Source organism: Heteronotia binoei, chromosome 17 (genome assembly GCF_032191835.1).
Source record: "Heteronotia binoei isolate CCM8104 ecotype False Entrance Well chromosome 17, APGP_CSIRO_Hbin_v1, whole genome shotgun sequence".
Classification (NCBI taxonomy): domain Eukaryota; kingdom Metazoa; phylum Chordata; class Lepidosauria; order Squamata; family Gekkonidae; genus Heteronotia; species Heteronotia binoei.
In genome coordinates, this window is record NC_083239.1 from 20,514,860 (window position 1) to 20,531,539 (window position 16,680).

General features: G+C 47.5%; 1 protein-coding gene across 5 annotated transcripts; it reads left to right on the top strand.

The window, feature by feature from the left end:
- Positions 1-2,362: 2,362 nt before the first annotated feature.
- Positions 2,363-15,884, top strand: LOC132586412 (myotubularin-related protein 9-like). Of its 5 annotated transcripts, none has more exons than XM_060258485.1 (11): positions 2,363-2,621; positions 4,940-4,999; positions 7,275-7,386; positions 9,518-9,643; positions 10,477-10,650; positions 10,963-11,180; positions 12,005-12,166; positions 12,532-12,673; positions 12,905-13,125; positions 13,568-13,713; positions 14,406-15,884. In XM_060258485.1, exons 1-11 carry the CDS (start codon positions 2,425-2,427, stop codon positions 14,546-14,548), a joined length of 1,701 nt encoding a protein of 566 aa, XP_060114468.1. In that variant the 5' UTR covers positions 2,363-2,424; the 3' UTR covers positions 14,549-15,884. The 5 variants fall into 5 exon arrangements, with proteins under 5 accessions (XP_060114468.1, XP_060114469.1, XP_060114470.1 ...); XM_060258486.1 differs by having other exon boundaries at positions 7,278-7,386; XM_060258487.1 differs by lacking the exon at positions 4,940-4,999.
- The last annotated feature ends 796 nt before the right edge of the window (positions 15,885-16,680 follow it).

Below are 16,680 nucleotides of genomic sequence, written 5' to 3' on the forward strand. Positions count from 1 at the left end.
CCTTAGCCATTTGTCCTACAAACCTTAGCAGGCATGGACTGTTTGTGTCCCTGCAATGAAAACCACGGCAGACTGCAGTTAAAGGCACAAGTGGGTGATGTTTTTCTGGTCAGTTGGCCGCGGTATCCTCCAGTTATGTATGGGTGCCCACCAAAAACATGACATGCTGTAGCTCATTGGGCAGTATTGCCAAAAGCTGTCAAGAACCTGCTGGGGTGTCATAATGTGGTGCTATATGGCTCATCAGGTCACAGGGTGTGCTGCATACACACCATGTGCAGCCCTGATGTATGTGAAGTGCTTTGCAATGTCTAAAGGGCAGAGTTCTAAATGTTGCCCTTATTTTCCTGGCCCTGCCCCAGTGCCTAACACACACAAATAAAAGAAGTTTATCCACCTCTTTGTTATGGAAGGAAAGCCCCCCCCCTCCGGTTTGTGGATTTTGCAATCCTGCTTGCAGTTTTGGAGCTTCCTGGGCTTTGCAGCTTTTCTTCACAATCCAACCCTTATTGTTGGTTGAGAAGTGAAGGCAAGTACAGACCCTTCCCCAGGGGAAAAACTGGACTGTGGATCACCTGTGCAAAGTGGAGAAATTTAAAAAGCCTCCAGTGCAGCTACCTGAGACGAAAGTTTTCAGCCTGTAACCCACTTCCTCTTGCTATGTCTCCATGCTTGGAAAAAGATCACGTGTTCATTTGCTTATATGTGAGATGACTTCAGAAGAGCACATCTTTCATGGGTGGGGGCCTAGAAAAATAAGAAGCAATGCAAAGAGTCTGTTTGACAAATTCTGTCTTACTCGTTTGGAATTTTGGCTCCTGAAGTTTAATTGTGGAAGCACTAGGGAAGTTGGCATTTTTGCCTTCCGCGCAGTCTTTCATGTTGGACATAGGTGGAACTGTGGAAGAGAGGGAGAAAAAGAGAGAAGGGCTACTGGGTGAAGGGGAGAGAAGGAGAAACAGAAGGAAGGGATACTGGGTGGGGAGAGAGAGAGTCTCTGCACAGTGGAATTCTATAGTTTGACTTGCGGAATAAGTTCACACTAAGGCTTGTCACTTACAAAAGAAATACAAGTTTTTTACTGTAAAAGAACTCAATGCTGGGTAGGAAAGGTGGAGTAAAGGCTTTTTGCTATCTGTCTAAACTAGGATGAAGAGAGATCGTAGAAAGCATGCTCAGCCCTCATGGTGGACAAAGAGATAGAAAGAGAGTAGCATTCTGGGTTTAAAAAAAGGGACAGCAGGAGTGAACGAAGTAAAGGTCAGAAAGCACCCTAACTACCCCCATAGGAACTCTCTACTGCCCACCACTGAGACACTTAAGTCTCTGCTATCATTAAGCAATATTGCACAGTCCATTTACAGAACTACCGTATTTACAGGAATCAGGATCACCAGGGGTTGTTTTGTAGAAAAACAGGTGGCGGAGCTTATTAGCATAACTCATTAGCATATGCTGCCGCTGCCCCCAGCCAAAAGCAACCCGATGCAAGGAAGGAGAGCCCTTGGAAGCGAGGCCTGCTTGAGCTGGCTAGAAATCCAGCCAGCCCAGGCAGGCCTCACTTGCCTAGGGCTCTCCTGCCCCCCCCTGTCAAAAGGCTAGCAAGCCATTGTCAAGTCTGTCTATAACTCTGGCTCAGTCAAAGAGCATTCTGGGTAGAACCAAAGTATAACCAAATGCTGCTAGTTCATACTCTCCCTACCCCCTCCTTTCCTGTAGAGGGTAGCTTTGCTTTGAAATGGAAATATGTGAAAGTCTTATCTGTGCCTTCTCAGGCCTGGCTCTCAGAAGGGAGTCAGGAGCCCACTACGATCAAGGCCATACAAGCCTGAGAACGAATTGGTAACATCAATGTGTGAATGTTCCCTGCATAATCCCCCCCTTAGGAATTCCTTTGAAGTATCCCTTATATGCAATGTATCTACAGTATGTTCTTTAGTCTTTTCAATGCTTGGCTCAGGCCTCAAGTATCAGTATCAATAAAGTAGTTTCTTTGTATCAACAACGACTCGTTATTGAATCTGCTGACTTGACAGCCACATGCCACCCAAAATCACAGAAGAAGTGGAGAAAGGGTGATTTGGGTTTCTCCAGAGGTTAATGAGGGCTGCTGGGGGTGTGGCAAAGCCCCTGGTCGCTGGCTGGCTGCCTGCTCTCCTAGTCCAGGAATTGTTATGCAGCTGCACCATTCAATGGACAAGGTAAGCGGGGAGGAAGAGGGGGGAACCATCAGAAAGGTTCCGGAGCTGCGCTTCTGTGAGTTCCTGCTGAATCTGAGGCCTGAGGATAACATATAGGAGAAGATGTGCCTTGCCTTTGCTGAACCCCAGCATCAATCACCTCTCTCTTCTGCAACAGGTTCCTCTGGCCCAGGCAGCCCTCTCTGGGTACTCCTGAACCACAACACTGCTGCACTTCTCAGCCATGGAGTTCGCAGAGCTGATCAAGACCACCAAGGTGAATGATGTGGTGCTCACGAGCCCAGGACTTGCGCCAGTCAAAGGGACCCTATGCATCACCAGCCACCACCTCCTTCTATCATCCCAGGCAGGGGGAAACAAGGAGCAGAGCCAGATGGAACTCTGGCTCCTGATTCGCAATGTGGACGCCGTCGAGAAAAGGTGACACCCTACTCCCCCCCTCTCCCAAGCACCTTAGTGTCAGAGGGTAGGCATGTTGAATTGCAGTAGAACAACTAGACTCCAGTTCCAGTAGCACATCAGGATCCAACAAGATTTTGGGGGTATAAACTTTTGAGAGACAAAGCTCTTCTCATCAAATAACAGCTGTCTCCTTGTGAAAAGCATTGATCTCAAACCAGGCTAATTTTCAGCATGTGGAGTCTAAGAACATAAGAAGAGCCTTGCTGGATCAAACCAGTGGTCCATCAAGTCCAGCATCATCTCTCACACAGTGGCCAAACAGTTAATCTAGAGCAGAGGTGACCAAACTTGCTTAATGTAAGAGCCACATAGAATAAACATCAGATGTTTGAGAGCCGGAAGGGAAGGAGAGAAATAGATAGGGGAGAGAGAGGTGGAAAGAAAGCACTTTAACATTAAATGCATTCTCCAAGCCGCCAGCTGGTTTGGCTTGGAGAAGCAATTTAAAGAGTGAAATGCCTTCTCCAAGCTGGCCAATTGGGCAGTGAGGGCTTCAAGAGTCACACAATATGTATGAAAGAGCCACATGTGGCTCTCGAGTTGCAGTTTGGCTACTCGAGGACTAACAACGGCATACAGGCCAAGGCCTTCCCCGATGTTGCCTTCTGGTGCTAGTATTCAGAGGTTTGCTGCCTCTGAAGGTGGAGATTCCCTTTAGTCACTGCTGCTGGTAGACGTGCCCTCCATGAATCTGCCTAATCCCCCCTAAAAGCTGTCTATGTTGGTGGCCATCAGTACATCCTCATTTTAATTGCTCATTCACTAAAGAAATATTTCCTTTCGTGTGTCCTGAATGTACTGCCCATCGATGTCACTGGGTGCCCTCAAATTCTAGTGTTTGGGGAGGAAAAGTTTTCTTTTCTCACTCTTTCTATCCTGCTCATAGTTGTATAAACCTGTTATCATGTCCCTCCATGAAGCCTTGCAAAATGCATGCTCCAGCAGGGGAAAAAACCCTTCAATGCACAATTAATTCAGATTCGCATTTTTTTTCTGTGATCAGACTGTTGATGATGATGATAATATTGGCTTTATATCCTGCCCTCCACTCCTATTCTCAGAGTCTCAGAGCGGCTCACAATCTCCTTTATCTCCCTCCCCCACAACAGACACCCTGTGGGGTGGGTGGGGCTGAGAGGGCCCTCACAGCAGCTACCCTTTCAAGGACAACCTCTGCCAGAGCTATGGCTGACCCAAGGCCATTCCAGCAGCTGCAAGTGGAGGAGTGGGGAATCAAACTCGGTTCTTCCAGATAAGAGTCCGCACACTTAACCACTACACCAAACTGTTGAGATCTAAGGTCCTGCCAGCCACCCTTCATTACTTGCCAGCAACAGCAGCCTAGACTCAGTCTTTGTGCAGCTAATGCAAATGCAGATGTGCCTGAATGTACCTTCCTCATGGGTCAAGCAGTGACATCCAAAATGCGATACTTCAGGAGCAGGAGAAAGAAGCCAGCTCTGGGAAGGAGAGCTGACAGAGAGGCTTGCTCTCTGTACCCCAAAACAGCGACTTACTACTTTCTCCACGTCCAATATTGCAGCATTTGCTGCTCCTTTTCACAGCAGCCTGACTTGCAGAATTTTTCTCTGATTTCTTTGGCTTGAGCTGCTGGCTGTGAAAGGCACAAGAAGGCAGAGGAGAGATTGCAACCCTTTGAGTCTGCGTGGTAAGCTGTGGAAATTGTGCTGGGCTTTTTGTGTTCCCAAACAACTTGCAGGTAGGCGGGGATGCTTTGTATTTGATGGCAGAGGCTAAGACACTCTGAGCCAATTTGGTGTAGTGATTAAGTGTGCGGACTCTTATCTGGGAGAACCAGGTTTGATTTCCCACTCCTCCACTTGCAGCTGCTGGAATGGCCTTGGTCAGCCATAGCTCTTGCAGAGGTTGTCCTTGAAAGGGCAGCTGCAGTGAGAGCTCTCTCAGCCTCACCTACCTCACAGTGTATTTGTTGTGATGGAGGAAGATCTGCGACATCTGTCACCCCATTGATCGCCAGGGTTGGTTCGGCTGGTCTGGCTGGCTAGGCGGGTGTCCCCTGCCTCCCTCGCCGCTCCATGTGCGTCCCTCCCGAAGCTGCGCACTCGGTGGAGGAGGACGGCCATCCCAGATAGAAGGAGTGTACCGTTCTTCGGTCAAGGGTATACGATAAAGGAGATTGTGAGCTGCTCTGAGATTCAAAGTGGAAGGCGGGATATAAATCCAATATCATCATCTTCTTCTTTACACCTGCTACTAACGTCTCCTCTTCTTTCCTTCCTGTCCCCCTCCCCAAGTGTTCAGAATCTAAGCTGGTATCAAAGCCACCGGACTAACGACTCCCTCCAAGAGACCAGGTTTGCCTTTTAACCCATTATCTGCCCTGCAGCTTCTCCTCCCCACTTCACTGTGAGACACTCAGAACTCTGCTATTCCTCTCAGAGGTCTCCATCTTATTCAGTTGGCAGATGAGAATTTCTGTAGCTTGCATTTCCCACAGCTGTTTGGCACAGACTTGCTGTTCTGTCTTGGACCTGCTTAGAAAAGGAGAAACATCTTTAAGCTGTTCCATGTTCTGTTCTCTACCTGCTAGGAAGAGAGGACAGTATGGTAGGCATTGCCATCAAGTCACAGCTGACTTATGGCAACCCTGTAGGGTTTTCAAGGCAAGAGATGAACAGAGGTGAGTTGCCTCTACATAGACTCCCCAGACTGTCTTTGTGGTTTCCAGTTCAAGTACTAACCAAGGCTGACCCTGCTTGTTTCCCAAGAGCTGATGAGACTGGGCTAGGCTGGGATATCCAGGTCGGGGCAAGGACAATATGGAGGGAGCTTAATTTGAAGGAAGACTCCTCTGGGCAACCTACCACATTTTATCCCACCAAGGAACTCAAAGGCAACGGTATATGGTTCTATCTATTCTGTGTTCACAACAACCCTGTGAGGTAGGTTAGGAAGGGACTGGTTCCAGGTCAACCAGTATGCTTCATGGCAGAGGGTCTATTTGAACTTGGCCTTCTTGGTGCTAGTCCAGCACAGGAACTACTCTCATGCACAATGCACCTTTCCCTAATCTCCAAATACCCGCAGCCCTATACACATAAGTTCCAGACCATAGTTAGGAACTTGCATTTGACAAGGTGACTGGAAATCAACAGTGGCCTCAAATTTATTGTCCTAGAAGGAGAGCTGCAGGAGCCCAGCCCAGCTGAGGATATTTTAGGCCCCTTCCCTGACCTGACCAGATTTTTTTTCTTACCCTTTTCCTTGCAAAGGTATAAGGAGAGAAGTAGAGGCCATATATTGCATAAATGCTCAATAAGACATCAGGCACATACTTTTGTTGTGAATAGTACAGAAAACAAGACATATGTGCCCTCCAGAATAAGTTGAGAACACCCCCCCCACACACACACACACAAAAGGGAGAGGGACATAACACCACACACGAAAGGTAACCCAAAAGGCTGGGCCAAAGAAAAAGAAAGCAAAATATAACTATGCACGTAATACAAATGTACAAAACATCAGGGTATGACTTAATACAATGGACCTAAGCACTCCATTGGAGCTTTGAGCACTTCTGATTGGACCGAAGATCAAGGGACAAAGGAAATATTTTGCATCTTGATGTGCTGCCCATGTTCTGTCACAGGAAATTTGATACCACTTGCTCCATGGGTGAACATCTTCGTGTGAGTTAAGGTCCACTCTGTATGGCCAGTTTTCTGTATGTTATTGTTAAATTAATGGAGTGAGTGCTCAGTTTGACTTATACCACTAAGGAAGGCCAGGTGCTGAAACTTGTTTGGTATTGGTTCTTGCATATGGAGACAATATGTACTTTTAAATCTGTATTTATATAAATGGACATTTGTCTTTATATTGGGATTAGGTATTTACTTGGTGAACCACAGGATTGCTGTTAAGTTATATTTTAGCACTTCTTATTGTATTATTAAATTATATACTGATGTGTAATACAGTTGTATTACATGCAGTGTTATATTTTACTTCTTCTTTGTTCCAACCTTTTTTGGTACCCTCCAGAATAAGCCCTGCAGGACTACCTTATGGTGTTTGCCTTTCTTTGTGTAAAGGTGACCATTATCAGGATGGTTAAATAACAGTAAAAGCGCTTTTGATGCATCTTTATGGGTGATGCATGTTTCTAGACCCATGCATGCTTCTAGACCTCAGAGAGTCTCTCTAAACAAAGCAGGGTCAGTTGTTATTCTGCATGAATTACTCTGGATTTAATAAGGTGTCATGTGGTACAAAGAGAGTTTTTCTCCTTTAGGCAGATATTGTACTTTCTCTGGCTCTCTCTTAGGCTCTCCTCCAGAAAGCTCATGTGATTTCCTTCCTGTTTCAACTGTGCAACCAGAAAAGGTTTAAAATGACATAGCTTTCCTCCTCACCCCACCCATCACCTCTTCCTTTGCAAGAGCTTGAGCCCTTCCGCTTGCACACTGCAGGGTGATGAGTGCGTTACTGCAGGAGCGCATTGCCACATTTTATATTTGTTCCACACCCTACACTTCCTGTATAAAACAGACCCCCAAACCCTCTGCCCTGCCCTCTCGCCACAAGCCCTCCAACTCACTGCTCCTCCTCTTCATGGTCTCCCAGCAGGCTTGCAAATGCTTCTGGCACCATTACTCTCAAATGCAAGGACCTGAAAATTCTGCACCTGGAGATCCCAGGCATGGAAGAATGCCTCAACATTGCCAGTTCCATTGAGGTGAGCAGAACACCCTTTGTGTGGCTTCCCTTGAACATTGCCCAGGCATGGAGGACAAACACCTCCAAGTTGTTCAGAATGGTTACCCATAATTGTAGCCAGTCTACACATTTGGCACTCTGGCTCAGTGGTGGAGCAAGGAAGGCTTTTGCAAGCAGAAGGTCCCCGGTTCAGTTCCTCAGTATTAAAGGGTCTCAAGTACCAGGTGTGGGAAAGTGTCTTCTTTGCCTGAAACCCAGCCAGTCATGGAGATAAGGTTGCTAACTACAAGTTGGGAAATTCCTGGGGATTAGGGGGTGGAGCCCGGGAAGGATGGCATTTGAGAAGGGACTGCAGCAGGGTGTAGTGTCATAATATCCTCCAAAGCAGTCATTTCCTCCAGGGGAACTGATCTTTGTTGTCTGAAGATTAGTTGTAATTCCAGGCCCCACCTGGGGATTGACAACCCTAGAGAGGAGACAGTAATGAGCTCCATGGACCAATGGTCTACTCCAGTCTGAGGCAACCACATATCTCTTGGGGGCAGGGTCTTTGCTTTCACGTCCGCCCCTCTCTGTTTGCAATGACCCTGACACTCCCCCAGGAAGCAGCTGCTTGCCCCACTGGAGGAAACAGCAGCTTGGGGGACTTTCGGGGTTAGCACACACTGTGGTTCCACCACCCTTGTCAATTGGGGCAGCTGTTTTTCTAACAGCTAAAATGCTTGAGCTCCATTCCCTGAACATCCAATATTCTGTCTGGTTTGAGAGTACACTTCCCCCCTCTAAAATGCAGATTTGGATATCTTTTGGGAATTTGGCCTCCTCTGCTGGAAGTGGTGATCTAAATGAGGCGGAGGCATTACAAAACAGCTGCTTGAACCCACCAGAGGGGCTTGTCTCAGCCAGTTTGGGGGTAAGAGGAGGCTGATGCTTTGGAAAGGTCTCCTGCTTGCCTTTTTGTTTGCTCAGCTCTAACTGGCCCTGATAGGCAGACAATGTTTGCCTATTGATTTCCTTGTTGGGAAAGCAAACAGTAACAGGACATCAGCAGTAAGGGAACTGGTTTTCAGCTCAAGGCATGCTTGGCCTTTGACTGGCTTTTGCCTTGCCCTATGAGAGCTGAAAGGGATTGGCACTTCCTTGGGAATAGCTTAGTCCCATTTGGAACACTCCACAGGAGCCGGTGTCAACGCCAGAGCTGTGCTGGGGTGGGGGATGGGATTCAGAGCACTGTGCACTAAGTCCCTTGTATGTCCTTATGGGAGCAGCAGGCCTTTGTAGAGGGCAGCACGCTTGCTTGGGGAGGGATAAGGAACCCTGCAGGGCAATGAAACACATCTGTGAACACAGGAAGTTGCCTTATACTGAATCAGACCATTGGTCTGCTGAGGTCAGTATTGTATACTCTGACTGGCAGTGGCTCTCCAGAGTCTCAGACAAAATTCTTTTGTAACACCTCCTGCCTACTGGGATTGAACCTGGCACCTTCTGCATACAAAGCAGATGCTCTACCATTGAGCCACAGCTCCATAAGCCCACCCACACTACTGCTGGAGATGTAATTCATCCACCCATCTGATTTCTGAGACTCCCACCTCTTGGTTTCAAGTATATTATGAGACCTGTAAGAGCTAGAAGGTTGGTGCTTTTAATATTAAGAAATGGGTTAGCACATCCACAATAAGTGGCATTCTCTGGTCCAAAACCACATTATGCCCTCCTGCGAATCATAGAAAACATGGGAGCTTTGCTGTCTTGGTTTTATGGTTTAGCACCACACTAGAAATGGTTCTACAAAAATAGCAAGGATAGGACAGCATGGGAGAATCTCACAGTGGCCTCATCCTTCAAGGTGGCCATGGCAGTTCTGCTCTTCCAGCATGGCACCTGGCCCACAGAGCTCTCATTTCAAGAATTGGAGCTGATGGATCCTAGGCCAGAGGCTGGAGAGTGAGTTTGTGCTGCTTCCTACAGAGCTCTGTGCTTGTTGGAACTGGTGCTTTGCTCGGCAATCCACAGAACTGCCTTCCTGCATTATTGACCTGGGGCAGGGGTGTGGAACATGTTTCTGGGAGGCCCACAAGACAGCAGTGGGTCTGGGTAAGGCCTCAGATGTTTGTAGGGTTAACACACCTTCCTTGTTTCCCCAGGCCCTCTCCTCTGTTGAGTCCGTCATGATGACATACCCCTTTTTCTATAGACCCCAAAGCGTGAAGCTGGAAAAAGGGTGGCAACTGTACCCACTTGAAAAATACTACCAGCAAATAGCCTCTGATGTAAGTGGGGAATGAGACTTGAGAGTGGGAAAACAGGGTTGGTCAATGGCATCTCAAAGTGCTGGGCTGTGTTAAGCAAAGGTGTAAATCCTCAACACATTTTCTTCCCAGACAAAATCTCATACAATTGTTTCCTCAGCAGACTTTAGAGAAGGGGTCCTCAAACTTTTTAAGTGCCTTTGGAATCAGTCACAAAATGGCCACCATGGAAGGTAGAGCAAGCCACAAAATGGCTGCCAAACAGAGGAAGCCCAAGTGCTGGGGTTCCCCCCAGTCACCAGCAGGGGATGGGGAATGGAGTAGAGTTGCCGGATTCAGGTTGGGAAACAACTAGATATTTGGTGATGGAGCCTGGGGAGGTCAGGGACCTCAGTGGGGGACAGTGCCAGAGTCCACTCTACAAAGCATTCCTTTTCTACAGGGGAACTGATCTCTGTAGTCTGGAGACAAGTTGTGATTCCAGGTGATCCCCAGGTCCCACCTAGAAGCTGGCATCCCTACCAAGTGTAGGAACCAATTTTAAATAACAATTTTTAAAAATCCTCTGGGAAAGAGTAGAAGTATAAAATCAATGCTGTGGTGGCAGCTACCACCGAAGCAATGTTATATTTTAATCTGTACAGCGAAATGACTTCCAGTGGCCAATCAGAAGCCCTACTGAGCAGCAGCTTCTGACTCCATCCTCTTTATGAAAACATTTGACGGATGCTGTGGCACCCACATTCACCACCATGGCAGAGCAGGCTGTCCCCCCACTAGTTAGCCCCTGACCTAAGACTACCTGGTGTGACCAAGGCAAAAAGGAGTGAGTTTGACACCGGCCTCCCTCCCAGACAGGCACCTGGAGGCTCTCTTCTGTCAACAAGGATTTTGCTGTCTGCCCCAGTTACCCCCCAGTGGTGATGGTGCCAGCTTCTGTTGATGACGGAGCCCTGAGAAAGAGCGCCTGTTTCCGCCAGGGGAGGCGGTTTCCTGTCCTGAGCTATTTTCACAAGAAGAATGGGACTGTGAGTCCAATGTTTTATCATTTCCCTCATTGCTTGCCTGTCTTATTTTCTGCGGACACAACAGTTCTTCTCCCCTCCCCCATATTTTTGGTAGTGCTACAAAAAACAATTTAATCTGGACAGGAAAATGAATGAGAGCAATAATGGCAAATGCCAGGTTTCTTCACCTGTGACAGTGAAGAAGGAGAGCAAATGATGTGAGATACTAACAAGACCGGAGAATTACATGATTAACAATTTTTACAGAGCTGAACGCAGAATGTTTGTCTCTGCCACAATGACAGTCTCACGCATGCCGTTTTGCCCTGGCAGGTGTTGCTCCGTAGTGGCCAGCCTCTCACTGGACCAAACCGGAAGCGCTGCCGGGAGGACGAGCTGCTCTTGGGTGCTGTGCTGGAACAAGGGGACCGTTGTTTCATCCTGGACACCCGCTCAGCACAGGCAGCCAAGCAGGCCCAGGTGATGGGTGGAGGCGTAGAGCACAGGGCTGCCTATCCTCACTGGAAGAGGCTGCACCGGCCCCTGGAGAGGTAAGCATACAGGATCTGACAGGGAAGCCCGCCATTGCTGCCACTGCTGCAGGGGCTAACTGGCGTGGACCCAGCTAGTGGCTACAGTGGCAGGTGAGCCAACAAGTTTTTGCTTTCATTGGCAGTGGCCAGATCTAAGCTGGAAGGCCCCAGAAGCACCACTGGGCTTTGCTCTGGGCTGCCACCAGCTTCCAAGGGCAGTGGCCCTTGTGAAATTTTCTCAGCAACTTAAAGGGTCAGTCTGACCTTGAAAACACACATTTGCATTTCCCTAGGCCATGGCCTGTTGGGGATGTAGTCATACTAAGCAGGGCACCACACGATTAACTGCAACCAAACTACTGTGAAGGGTGTGTGTGTGTTGTGGTGACATATGGCACCTCCCTCCCCGCAAAGCCTTTTTTTCCAGCAGTCCAATAGTTAACACATAAAGCTGCCTGATACTGAATCAGACTGTTGGTTCATTGTCATCAGCATTGTCTACTCAGAATGGCAGCAGCTCTCCAGGGTCTTAGAGGGAAGTATTTCCCATCACCTACTACCAGATCTTCTTACCTGGAGATGTCAGGGTCTGAACCTAGGACCTCTGCACGTCAAGCAGATGCTCTGCCTCTGAACCCTGGCCTCTTCTGAAAGGAACTTACCACTTTCAAGTTCAAGCATGCAGATCAGAGAAGGCTCAACAGCAGCCAGGCCTTGGATCTCACACCTGTCTTTCCACTGAAGAGATCCAAAGTGCCTTTCTCCCAGAAGGCACCTGGGACAGGAGCCCAGGCAGCCCACCCTCTCTGACCATTGTCTCTCGGTCTCTTCCCCTTATACAGGGGCCGTCCCCTACATGAGAGCTTCACCAGGCTGGTGGAGGCATGCCTCGATCCTTCCAACAGCATGGACCGCTGGCTGGCTAAGCTGGAAGCCTCCAAGTGGCTGTCCCACATCAAGGAGGCACTGAGCACTGCCTGTCTCACGGTACAGTGCCTGGAAAGGTAGGTCACCGGGACTGAGTTCAGAATAGCTCCAAGGACAGCAGGAGCTCTTGGGAGTGGAAGGGAGATGGGTCCATAGCAAAGCCCCTGGAGGAAACACACCCACCTACTCTGAGGGACAAAGCCTTTAAGCAGTGGGGTGGGCCCAAATACAGAATGGAGTCAAGTTTCTTGGAACCAGTGGCTAGACAGACTGGGAAAATCACTTACACTCAGCAAGTAACCCAGTTGTGCTCTCTCAACCTAACCCATAGTGTTCTTGTGAGGAAAAAATGGCCTCGTCCCATTCATGGGCCCTAGCCAGAGTTCTTCAGGAGGATGGTGGAACAGTAATGTCAGGCATGAATGCTGTGGTTTGCTTTCAGAGAAGAGGCTTGTGTTCTGGTGCATGGATCTGAAGGGACAGACGCCACTCTACTTGTGACAGCTCTGGCTCAGATCATCCTGGATCCTGAATGCAGAACTTTGGCTGGCTTCCAGGGGCTGATAGAGCGGGAATGGATCCAGGTACCTAAAAAAAAAAAAAGGTAAAGCAGTGGGGACATATCTGAGGACTGTTGTTTCCTGTGTATATCTCCACAGCCATGAGGACTAGCAATATGACTTCTAAAAAAGAAAATGGAACCTGGAATTGTCTGAAATGGGCTCAGATACCATCTCCTGCGGCTGCATAATTTTTTTATCTGCCGTTTTCTCAGGAAGAACCAGCTCTATAATGTACCTCTTTGCTTTGCACAGGCCGGCCACCCGTTCTCCCTCCGCTGTGCCCACTCGGCCTATTCCCATGCCCGCCTCAAGCAGGAGGCTCCTGTGTTCCTCCTCTTCCTCGACTGCGTCTGGCAACTCGGGCGCCAGTTCCCCTTCTCCCTGGAGTTCAACGAGCGCCTCCTGCTGACCCTCTTCGAACACAGCTATGCCTCGCCCTATGGCACGTTCCTGTGCAATAACGAGCGAGACAGGTGAGGGGGGAGCAGGCAGGTAAATAAGTCAGAGATGATGTGAGAGGGGCTTCATTTGATTGACAACCCCTTAGGGTTGTGCCCTTATGCAGCCTTGCCTGCCAGTAGCCTTGAGTCCAGTTCACAGTGCTGCATTTGACCTTTGAACAAAAGCCGCACAGAGTTGGGGGCTTGCGTTCTCGGCCGTCTCTGGTGTGGCCCCCCTCATTTTTTGCCATCAAGTCACAGCTGACTTCTGATGACTGCAAGAGACATTCAGGGGTGCTTTGCTGTTGCTTGCCTTTGTGTAGTGACTGGCTTTCCATACAAATAATCGGGGCCAATCCTGCTTCGTTTCCAAGATCACCTACCCCAAAAAAATATATCTGGCAGTTGCTGAATGTGAGATGCCAAGCAAAAACGTAATTATTTTGTCAAAAAAATTGATTGGCTCCCCCTGCAGGAAGCTCTGTGAAGTGAAGGCGAAGACTCATGCTCTCTGGCCTTGGCTGAATTGCGAAGGAGACAAATACAGGAATCCACTGTATGCACACAACCCCCTGGTCATCTGGCCATCAGTGGAGCCCCAGAGTATACTACTCTGGCAAGGTATGATACCCCTTTACTCTTTGCTGCCCCTTCTTAAAAATGTGGACATGAGGATCCTTTAACCAGACATCCAAATTCTTTCCACAAACCTCATTTCCCCAACCTACAGGATGTTGTAGAACTGGAATCTGAAATCCTTGTTCTGTGTTTGGACTCTCCAGCCATCAGGGCCAACAAGCTTCCAAACTCTTTCCTTTGATGATCAGGATTAAACTTGCATCATTGGTTTTGTAAGGACTTTGTACAGTTAAGTTTTGCTTTTGCAGATGTAAGAGACACAAGGGACTATATGAAAACAAACCAAATTTATTGCAAGCCATGAGGCTTGAAAGAACAGTTTAAGGTTTTGCAACTGCTAGATATATCACATTTTCAGACCATTTAAAATATTTGTAAACCCACCTTTCCCACACAGAATGGAGTTCTGGAGTTTGAGTCATTTTTTGATACATTTTGTACCTTGTCAGATAAATTGCAGCATTAAGTTCCCTTGAAACAACACCTCTGGTGATGCTATTCCCCTTCTTGCAATCACCTGATTGTTCCCTTCCAGGGCTTACAGCATGGAATCCTTTAAGACCATCAACATCCACACTTGGGGGTTGAGGAAAAACTAACTGCTCCATTTCCTACCGTCTTTTGGAAGTGGTGGTGATGGGGAATTGTCCTTCTAACCACAGTGTTTTCTGCAGGCTTATTCCTCCGCTGGATCCGTCCATCCCACTATCTAGATGAAGCATGGGCAGAAATGCAGAAAATAGCAAGAAACAGCCAAGTTCGTAAGGAACAATTGAGTGATGCACCACAGGAGCAAATTCCAAGACAGACCAATTAAGGAGCAAAAGCCCAGTCCCTGAACATCTAAAGTTTCCCACGGCCTGCTGTCCTCCCCATCTTGAACACAGCAGCTCTCAAAGGCATAAAAAAGAGATGTTGGTTTGGTGTTGGTCACACAAGCCAGGCCATCAGCTTAACCCCAATCTGTGTGGGTGCGTACAATTCATCCCAGCTTCTGAATTGTTATAGCTAAACTTGCCAGTTAGTTATATACGGTACAACAGTTAGCTATTTGTGTCATCCAAGGTTTTTAAAGCAAGAAAGCCAAGCTCTGGACTTGGAACAACTCTGGAAAGTGGGCCTGTTTTGGGCTTTCCCTCTCATATTCATCTGGGGGGGGGGGCGACAAACTAAACTACAGGGGTTTCCACCTCCACAGGACCACAGTTGATTTGAACATCTGAACCTGGTTGTGAGCCAGACCACAGGCCTACCTAACTTAGTACTGTTTACTCTGAAAGTAGCTCTCTAGCATTTCAGGTAGGGAAGGGTCCTTTCAGCTGGAGGTTCTGGGAAGTCCTGGAACTTCCTGTATGAGAAATCAAGCCTTGTCTGTGGACCCTTCACTTTGTCCAGTTAAGACAAGACAACCTGCACCCTGGGTGAGACTGTGACAGATGGGCAAAGGTTCTGCCCCTTCCTAAAAATCACCAATCCTTTAATCCTGTTTGGTAATGTGAGCAGAGCAACTAGCAGCCAATCAGGATCCCTTTAAGGGCTGGAGGAGCCAGATGGGAGGGGGGAAGTGAAAAGGGAAGAAAGCCGTTACACTGTTAGCTCAGATCAGGAAAAAAAGGTCTGAACCTTCAGAGAAAGAGACTGGAAGGATTGTCTCAGAGCTGGCCATGTGTGCGAGCAGGCTAAACCGGTGAATCTGTAGAGACAGGGGTTGTCTCCAGAATATCAGTTGGAAGAGAATCTGTCTCAGGCGGCTGTCAGGCTCTGTAACTCTATCATACTGAAATTATAAAATACTAACCAAATGGACTTTTCTATACTAACCCCTAGCCTTTGTGAGATTGTAGTTACCATGCATATCAAAGGGAACGTTTGAAGTGTTAACTTTGTTTAGGTTGTGAAGAAAGCGAAGGAATGTGACCGTTAATAGATACCGCCGCTGGCCAGCATCTTCCCAGAGGCTAGAAGATAAGCAGAGGCTCTCGTGTGAAAGTTTGCACCTTTACTCAATGTTGTTTTGAGAATAATGGCTTTGTTTAGAAATTACTTTGCTATAGATTCCATAAGACCCAGAAACACCCCTGCCAAGGTATTAGTCTCAATTTCTGTTTCAAGCTATGAGTTTCCAATAAAAGTATTACATTGTCTCAAATGAATACAGCCTTGAGTCTCCATCGCCTGACAGCGGCTTTGGAAGGCTTGAAGTTTGGCTTTTGTGATGGAGCAGGCTAGCTTGAGGGAAGATATCGTAGCTATCTTGAAGCCTTAATTTCTGAGGAAAATCAAAGATATGTGGTTCTAAGCGGAGCTCACATTTACACTGTGAAAATCCTGAGGTTGATGGAAGGCCAGTATTCACCCCCCAAGAATACAAATTTGGTTGCTGAATGCCTTCTACTCCCCCAAATTATTTGCTGGTGACCTTTAAAATGAATGGGCCCAGCAAGACCTGTAAATAAAACAAAGTGTGAGTCCAGTGAGACCTTTAAGACCAACAACATTTTATTCAAGGTATGAGTCTTTGTGTGCAAGCATACTCTAAAAAGCGCCACTGGACTTAAACTTTCTTCTGCTACTTCAGACAAACATGGCTGCCCACCTGAATATACCTGTAAATAGTTTCTATTCTTTCTGAACTACCTTATTCACCTATCCTTGGGAGTAAATAAAAGTTATTCTTTTTTTGTTTACTTCACAGGTGCTGAACTTCTTTTATTCAGAAGCCACTTGGGTTAAGGGTTAGGTGGAGGGCTGGAGTAGAGACCACAGTGGGTACAGCTTTACATTACACTACCTCTGTTTAAATGTCATTTGTAAGACCTTGATCTTCACAGACATGTACTCTGAGCTTTAACAAATGAATAAAAATTCTGCAACTGGCAGCTCAAATCTCAAAACTACCAACATATTTCTCAAAACAGCCTACTACAAACAGATTCAGGCTTGCTCCAA